Source organism: Euphorbia lathyris, chromosome 2 (assembly GCF_963576675.1).
Source record: "Euphorbia lathyris chromosome 2, ddEupLath1.1, whole genome shotgun sequence".
NCBI classification, from domain to species: Eukaryota; Viridiplantae; Streptophyta; class Magnoliopsida; order Malpighiales; family Euphorbiaceae; genus Euphorbia; species Euphorbia lathyris.
This window is the reverse complement of record NC_088911.1, coordinates 119,238,158-119,247,431: the sequence shown is the minus strand read 5'-3', so window position 1 is coordinate 119,247,431 and position 9,274 is coordinate 119,238,158. Positions and strand designations below refer to the sequence as shown.

Below are 9,274 nucleotides of genomic sequence, written 5' to 3'. Positions count from 1 at the left end.
ATACATTAAATGGTTTAAATTTGAAATTTATTTTCAATGTATAAATCCAATCTGACACAACCGGCCTTTATTTATATATATTTGATTTTTTTTATTATAATTTTCTAAAATTATAATTTTTTTTGTTTATTTAAGATTATATTTATTTAGTTTAATTAATTAAATTTTAGTTGTTTTTATATTCCTTGGACGTGCATGCTTTTGGGAGAGGCTATCCGTTTAGCGGAGCGACCCATCCAACATGTTTAATGTGAAGCATTTTGCTTCTTTTATGTACCCTCAAACTGAATAGGTATAACGGTAGCGTCTCACGGTCTGTCCGTCTTCAGCATTTTTTATAGGCATCATCATTTGATGTTTGATGCAGCAAGCAAAAAGTGAGATTGATGCAAAGGTTTCTTTATAGATAGTACTTTATGAGATTTTGTACATTCCAAGTATTTTCAGTGGGGTTCCTCCTATTGTGGACAAATGATACGTTCCGTTGAGGAGGGTTTTGTTGACGATGTAAGGGCCCTCCCAATTTTCCCCCAGTTTGCCTTTGGCAAGGAGTGATTGTGAGGCTATCGTGTTTTGTAGGACCAGATCTCCTGCTTTAAAGTTTATGACGTGCACTCGTCAGCTGTAGTATCTAGAGGGTGTTGGTGTTCCATTACTCATCGTACTCTGGCACTCGTGGGGATCCCAATGTGATTTCTGTTAGTGGCATCAACCATGCCCCGTAGCAGAGGAAGAATTCGATCCTTCACATTGCTGAGTGATGAGTGGTTCACTAGGATCATATGGTTGCACAGAGGTGGTCGATCCAACTTTGTCCTTGTGTGTGCAAACGGATTTTGACACCACACAAAATTGTTCTATTTGTGACTTTTTGTGAGGTCGTTGCTATTGGGGTGGGTTACCAAAGTGAACCCGTCTTATATTCCCCATCGTTGGTAAAAGTCGTGGAATTGGGGCACAGTCGAAGTATTTTCCATTGTCCATGAGGAAATAGTGAGGTATGCCGAATTAGTCTAGGATATGGCTGTGTAAGAAAGATATTACACTAGTCGTTGAGATGACAACCAATGGTTGGGCCTCAACCCATTTGTTCAAATGGTCGATTGCCATTACCACATACTTCCTTTATCCTAGGGCTGGAGGGAACCGTCCTAGAATGTTTACTCCTCACAATTTAAATGGCTATGGAGATATGATTCCGTTGAAGGCAGTCGGGGGGTGGGAGTTTGCATATACTTGGCAGTTGTGCATCATTTTACTATGGTGTTGGGGTCTTTGGACATTGTTGGCCAATAGAGACTTTGAAGGTGGGCTTTTCTGGCCAACGTTTTTCCTCCATTGTGGAAACCGCGGACACCCTCGTGTATTTCGTGGAGGCAGTAGTCCCCCTCTTCTACGAAGATGCATTTAATCCATGGGTGGGTAAGGGACCAGTGGTACTAGATGACATCGTGTATTGCGTAGCGCCATGACATATGTACCACTAGAAAGGCCTATGTGTTATCCTCGGGGAGGATTGCTTTGGTGATATATCTGATGATGAGTATTCTCCAACTGCTGATGTGTTCGTCCTTTTCATCGACAAGGAGAGTCTGGATGTTGGTGATGGCTGGGTGGGTGGTTCGCAATCTGAGTGCATTGGACAGCTTAGCACCGACCATTTGGTGTCAAAGTGACAATACAAGTTTGTTAAGTTTGTTTCATAATTCTTTTTTATAATTTATTTTATTTGACTCCATCTAAGTTCATGTTTATTTACAAGTTTGAGATATTACTATTATCTTATTGATAAATTATTTCGGTATGTAATTTCTTTCATTTCTTTCTAATTGTAATAAAAAACATTGTAGACATAAAAGAAGAAATAAATAAAAAACTTTTTCTGTGTGTCGTTTTTATTCTCAATCCAGCAATTTGTTTAAATCTAGTAAAACAAAGGGAATTTTTTTTCTTAATTATTTAGAAATCAAGTTATTAGATATATATTTTATTCATGGTCATAAACATATTTTGAGAATTCATTTTTTCTAGCATGTCTACACAGTGGCGAATACAGGTTTACTCGGTTGGGGGGACCGATTTTACATGTGCAGTCGCAAAAAAAAAAAAATTGCTAAATCGAACTTGCTCAATTTTTTTTGAATATATGCGTGTTATAATTTGAATGGTCAAAAACCAAATTTTAAATATTAATGTACAATTTCTCAAAATAAAGCTAGATTTCGTTTAATATTCCTAACATGTAAAAAAATGGATTTAGGGAGAGGAACAGGTAAAAAAAGTTATTTTTGAGGGCCTGCCTAACCAAAAAGAATTAACAATTTGAATTTAAAGAGGCCTAACATGTAAAAAAAATGGATTTAGGGAGGTCTGACAGGTAAAAAAAATTAGAAAATTGGATTGAGAGAGACCTAACAAGCTAAAAAAAATATTAGAAATTTGGATTTAGAGAGTACCTAATAGGCCCAAAATATTGAAATTTTGAATATTGGACACACCTAACACGTAATGGGTCATTTTGGGGGGCTAATTCAATACCCGGTAATTTTTTTTTTTTTCTGAGACAAGGGGACCGAAACTACCCGGGATCAAGGTGCGGACGGATGGGCCCGATCCCAGGCTCTCCCGTCTAGGCCCCTGTGTCTGTACACATCATACGAGCTAAGGTTGAAAACCTACATTTATCACGAAATATGGCCAACAGTAGAAAATTAAGGTTAAGCGGGTGTTTGATTGCTCATTTTCATGCTCCTTTTTGCCTTTTCACTTCAAAAGGGAGAGTTTTAGGTGCTTGGTTAGTGACCTCCTATTTGTCATTTACATCTGAAAAGCAGCATTAAGTGTTTGGTTAGTGATCTTCTGTTTGCGTTTTACACCAAAAAAGCAACCTTTTACAAAAGTAAAGAATCTATGCTTTTTGGAAAAACCAACAGACTCAATTTCAACAAATTATGCATTAAAAGAGGTAACCAAAAAACTCGTGAGTAGATCCATATTTTTTTTTTTTTTTTTTTTTTGTATAAATCCACCAACATTTGTATGAGAGCTATTGGTTGTGTTTTCTATTATTGTGATCCACAGATTTCAAATTGATCTTTCTCGTGAAAATTAAAGATATTAAAAGCAAAGCCACGTTTTCTCCAAAATCATAATGGGCAAATTTAGACTTTTCTATGGATATATCTACACATTGACAATGGTGACTTCAGAAGAGAGAGAGAGAGAGAGAGAGATTAATGCATAGGGAGTAGAGCAGTACAGAGGAGTCAAAACCAAACTCTCCCCCGATCTCATTCCAGATATTATGTCACTTTTTCGATCCAGCCACGTTATCACGGTATTTATTCAAACTCCATCTCACTCTTTCAAATTCGTTAGCATTCAATCTCTATCTCTCTTGTTTCCTTTCCAGTTCCAGTTCCAGAAATGGCTTCTGCTCCTATCATTGCCTGTATCGCCGCTCTTCTTCTTTTGCAGCCCATGATTGCAACCTCTGATCTCTTGTCTCCAATTTTTTCTCCCATCATCGGTATGTCTATTACTCTTTAATGACCCATTTTTCTTTGCATTTAGCTCATAGTTTTTTTCCCTTTTTCATTTTTATTCGTTATTTCATAGAATCGCGTCCGAATGTGTTAGGTTGGTACTTCTTTTAAAATATTAAGTGGGTCTTCGCTTATTTTGAAATAAATGTATAGATGATCTGTGCAAAAAGGTGGAATGTGGAAAAGGAAGTTGCAAAAAGTCGAATAGCAGTTTCTCATATGAATGTGAATGTGATCCTGGTTGGAAGCAGACTCGCTCTGATGATGATGATGATCTCAAGTTTCTTCCTTGCATAATCCCCAACTGTAAGTTCTTTTTAGCTCCTTTTATTATCATAATAATCTAGAATTTACCATAATCTTCAGAGTACTCACTGGTGTAGGGTGTAATTGATAATTTCTTATGCTTGAATGATAGACCATAACAAAATTGAAAGGGTCATAACTACTTATAAGTTACATAGTGAGAGAAGGATGAAATTAGTGTTCTGAGTAAATAAAATGAGCTAGCAAAGAAAAAACAAAGAGGATTGAACAGCATCATAATTCCATATAGTTATATGATATGAGCATACAAAACATGAACATATGCCTTAATTAATTAGATGTTTATTTATTTGTGGCAAATTCATGAGGCACCCTTGAACTTGGCCCAAAAAACCAAATCACTATGCTGAATTTTGGAGATGTCTCATTAGTCCCGTGAGCTTACATAAATTGACCTATTAACCCCTTAAATTTGATTAAAGAGATACGTGCTTCAACTTGCCTTTACATTGCTACATTTGGTTAAAGTGATATATGGTTCAACAATTTCCCCTTACACTGCCACATAGTAATAAGGGGTTAATTATTTCATATTAAGCAAGTTGAGGAGTTAGCCAGACATATAGCCAATGATTTGACCAAGCTTAATTGTTGTTGAAATGTTCTTTTATGTATTGAAGTTGGTAATGCATATTAATGACTGTCTAATCAAGGACCCTTTGCCGTGTAGAACTTTCCTAAGAGAGACAAATGAAATATTTGGCAAGATATGATGCTGATATTTTACCTATCTTAAGTCCACAATTAGGTTTTGTTTAATTCTCTTCTATAATGACATATCCACTGTAGCCACACACATTTCATTTTTCGTTTTCCAATATGTTGCTAATCAATTAACACTTTCAATTGCATTCCTGATTTTGTTTTGTTTCTAATTTTGTAGGTAGCATGGATTTGTCCTGCGGGGCAGCCCCTTCGCCAGTTCAAGATAAAATAGGCAAAGCCAATGCATCATCAATCTTTGACCGTAAGCACTATTTAATGTAACCATCTGATACAATTCTTCATATATAAATGGTTTAAGTTGTTCTTCTTTCTGTCTCATGTAGCCTGCTTTTGGACAAGTTGCGGTGGCGGTTCTTGCAACAAGACGTCTCCATTCACTTACAGTTGCGAATGCACACAAGGTTATTATAACCTTCTCAATGTGTCTGCCTTTCCATGCTTCAAAGAATGTAAGTACTATCTCAATTATATAGAGCTTTACCTGATGTGGAATTGATTTCTTATGAGAAGATTGGCTGACATAAAAGTTTGATGGTTGGTTTAAAAGGTGCAATTGGAATGGACTGTGCTAATCTTGGGATTTCATTGTCAAATAAAACATTTACACCAGCACAACCTGTACTAAATGACAACAGTAAGAATCAAATACAGTCTGGCCTGTTTTATGGATGTTCATAAAACATTGGACTCAATTCAATTGATTCTTTATTTTGCAGGTAGTTCAAATATGCTTGGGAGTATCCATTGGTTGATCGTTTTGATTATTTATGTGTGTATGGTTCAGTGCAAGTAGATTTGAAGTGCCGCGTCCCGGAATTTATTTATGTATACTACTAGTTTCATTCTGTTCCCATTATTTGATCTTGATATTGGTTAATCAGTTAGATTACAGCATTTGTTTTGCTTATGGATTTTGGTATTATGTGAAGGAGATGCAGATTGTTACTGCAGGGATTGTTTAGTTTGTAAATGTAGATGTATATGTAAACTGGTATGATTGATTGAATACATGTAGTGAAAATACATTTTTAGAGATTAAGACAGCATGAATCTTCCTTTTTAGCTTGGTAGTAGTCCCTGGGTCTCTCCAAGTTGGGTTTGTAATGATTATATGGCCTTACATTGGCTCTTTGGGAGTCACTTTCTGTATTCAAGGCCTTTACTGAAACCGAATTTACTTATAGTTGGATTAGGAGTTATTTAGTTCAACTAAAGTAACTTTGACTTATTGGATGACCTAATAAATAAATATTTTACATTGTTTATAATCATTGAATTCTTTATTTCATCTTAACAAATTTTGTTTCTCTGCTGTCGGTGTCAATATGAGTAGAGTATTTTCTACTAGTTTAACCTGCCATTTAATTATGGATACGCACAATAACTGTTTTTTTAGCATTTTTATTCATAATTTCTTTATCAAACACCAGAACTTCTGATATCTTTAAGACACTGCAAAAGTAATCAACATTTTCAGCATTGTAAAGTATCAAGTAAAAGAAAAAAAAAATCAAATTATCTTGGTTTTATTTGGCAAATAGCTGGGAGCTGATTATCTTTTTGGTTAGTTGATTTGACTAGCAAATTATGTAAATTTGTTTGGTAAAAATTAGCTGATTGTCTAAATGACAAATAAGGATATAGTAAACTATTTATTTGGGGTTAAAGAGTAGCAATTAGGGGTAAAAAGATTGAGCAATAAGGTAATTGTAAAAGCTCATAAAATGAGTTTTTTCAAAATTAGTTTTTTTGGACTCAATAAGCACTTTCAAACCTCTCAAACTTCTCTTCACCAAACACCACTATTAGAGGTTTGACTAGTCAAAACCTTTAAAGTGGTTTAAACATCTATTTTACCTCAAAAACTTTTTACCAAACAGTGCCCTTATGTTGCATCAAAATGAAAATCGACATATAAAAAATGATAAAACTCTGGAATCAAAAGTGGATGGTTTTTTTTTATCCTTCAAAAAAAAAAGTGGATGGTTTTTTTATATATCTTTTTACCCTTTTTGTAATTTCTTTTAAAAGATAAAAAAATAAAGAATCGGGTCATTTTTTGGGTCTCCATTGGATTGTCTAGTCATGGGTTGACTCAGATCTTGCTAGGTTGTTGAAGATCAACAAACTCAGCCTGACTCAAATTGGAGACCTAACTAGTTTCCGATCCGAACGATGTGGTCCGGGTCTCACAACATTGCTCGCCCTATTTCACACAATAAATGTTTTTTTAAATGTACAAAAATTAAAAAAATATAATTAATTTTAATTATAAAATATTATTATTATTGTATTAATTGCATCTATTAATAAATTTTATATATTCGGAAAATAAAATGGTAACTTAAATAAGAGTGAATATAGTAAAAATCAAATTAATGCATATTGAATGAATCTCTAATTTTTATTATTTAATCTAGAAATACATCTTTTGTGAATAGGAAGATGTAATATGTTGTACATATTATTTATTTTGGTTGATATATCATTTCTTGAGCTTTACATGTTTAAAGCAGACTAGATATATTGGAAACACATCTTACTATTATAGTTGAGTTACTCTTACTTCATTTATGATATGCCATTCAATTCATTTTTGTGTCATCCGTTAATGATGTTTGGTTTTCACGTCTTTCACTCAATGCCATCCTTTCATGATCGGATCGTTATAGGCCCTCTAGTTTCCATGTGCTTTCTCTCTATGCCAACTTATTATACGTGAAGAGTGTATTTTGATACCAATTGTAACAATTTGACCAATACAATACAATGTAGATTTATTTCAAGTCTCATTCATTCTTCTCACTGTTTTAAAGCGTGCTTACATGTATAAAAAACGCGTACCTTACTACTAATATAGTTAAAACATTCTCTCTTTATTTAATATGTGGAATTCAGTTCAATTATTGTTCTCAATAGAACCAGCTTTTCAAATGAAGGCAGCCGGGGGTGGTTACAATTTTCATTGAAGAATTAGACATTAACTGTTCCTCTATGCAAATAATAATTAATCTGGACAAAATTCTGTCCTACAAACTGTTGAATATTTTGGGCCATACCCACTTGTGAGACTGACATTTAAGCCCACGAAATTATAGTCCAGTTTGCAACCTCAAGAATGGCCCAACATGTTCTTCTAGAAAAAAGCTGTCATTTTCATTCCATCAAAAATCGATTGTACAAACTTGATAGGTATCAGTTGATTTTGAGGATACTCATCCCTTTTAATCTTGTTATTTTATAAATTGAATACTAGAAGAAGAGAAAATAAGAGTTAACACCATCAAACTTTAATTAATTTCATTACAAAATCTCTCCTAAGTTTCTTCTTAAACTAAAAATTAAAGGGACAAAACCTAAGAAGAAAAAAAAGAGGACAAAATGAAGGAATATGACCGAAATGACAGAAAGAAAGGGACATAAGATGCCCAGTTGGACTAAAATAGGGAAACAAAACTCTCTGAGGGCTGATTTGGTTTGAACTGATTCTGACTATTGTTACCTTGCTGGCTGGCTACGTCATAAGTTTATTTTTATTTTCTATTTAATTGGTTAAATTTAAGCAAATGTTATTAATATTATCTATATTCACATACAGAGGATTGAAGACAGGAAATAAATAATAGTAGTAGTATAGAGTAGAATAATTAAATTGACACCGTAATATGTGCACCATTATTAGAGAGGCCTAAAAGATCATCTGAAAAGAAGGCTATCGTACTAGTAAAGATTTTAAATGGATTGATGGAAAATAAAATCAACTTACAGTCTTATCTGTCTAAAAAAACTAATTAATTACTATCCCTGCAACACAGTCATTCAACCTCCACCCAGTAAATATTTCCCCTAAAAACCTTACCTAATACCTAAAAATGTCACATCTTATTAATTTATTTCTGTAAAAATGTTACACTATAATAGTCATTTTTGTTTCGGCGCCACTTCTCGGCTGCGTACCACTCACTCACCGTTTTCGGCGTAATTTTCATTTGCTAATAAAAGGGAAAATTATAAATATAGCCTTGTAATTTCCATTTCTTTTTGTAATAAACAAAATTACAAGTACTCAGCCTTTATTTATTTTATTAAGTTTCTCTGGATGACGGTCACTGTCTCTCTACGTCTTTCTTTCTTTCTTTGTTTCCCTTTTTTGTGTGTGAATTATTGCTGTTTTTGTAAGGCTTTAGTTCCTTTGTTTTTTCATTTCTTTATCTACTTCCTGAAACCATTCAGATATACAAATCACTAATCAGTGCCAGCATTGTCTTTTTACTTTTCTTTTATATCGTACAAATCAATGAAACTCTATTTTAACTATTTCATCATCTTCCTTCTAAAGGTATAATGCTCCCCAAACCCTTTAACTTGATCATTTTATCCTCAACTCATCAAATGTTTTATTTATTCCATTAACTCCATAAAAGTGGTATTCTCACCCCTTATAATCCTATATGGCAGTAACTTTATGTTTGTGTGCAACAAAGGCATGAAGCGTGTGGATGTACAAAATTGAGCACTAACGGTAACAAAAAAAAAAAAGATTATAAAAATCCCTTAAATCTAACATCCAAATCCATAATTCATATTTCATTCCCGATTCATCTTCTTTCTCCTTCATTACTCGAATAATATGGTCATTTTTGTCTTTTCACTCAAAAAAATCGATCGAATTTGTC

General features: G+C 33.8%; 1 protein-coding gene across 1 annotated transcript; it reads left to right on the top strand.

Annotated features, from left to right (window-relative positions):
* The first annotated feature begins 3,148 nt into the window (after window positions 1-3,148).
* On the top strand, window positions 3,149-5,641 carry LOC136219685 (uncharacterized). The gene is made up of 7 exons (XM_066007175.1): window positions 3,149-3,337; window positions 3,413-3,529; window positions 3,699-3,851; window positions 4,756-4,839; window positions 4,922-5,047; window positions 5,146-5,232; window positions 5,315-5,641. The coding sequence occupies exons 2-7, from the start codon at window positions 3,427-3,429 to the stop codon at window positions 5,389-5,391; spliced, it is 630 nt and encodes a 209-aa protein (XP_065863247.1). The 5' UTR covers window positions 3,149-3,337; window positions 3,413-3,426; the 3' UTR covers window positions 5,392-5,641.
* Window positions 5,642-9,274: the final 3,633 nt, after the last annotated feature.

Coding starts and splice junctions, on each gene's coding strand:
- LOC136219685 (XM_066007175.1), top strand. CDS start 3,427: ATGGCTTCTGCTCCTATCATTGCCTGTATCGCCGCTCTTCTTCTTTTG. Junction 3,852..4,755: donor TCCTTGCATAATCCCCAACT/GTAAGTTCTTTT, acceptor CTAATTTTGTAG/GTAGCATGGATTTGTCCTGC. Junction 4,840..4,921: donor TGCATCATCAATCTTTGACC/GTAAGCACTATT, acceptor TGTCTCATGTAG/CCTGCTTTTGGACAAGTTGC.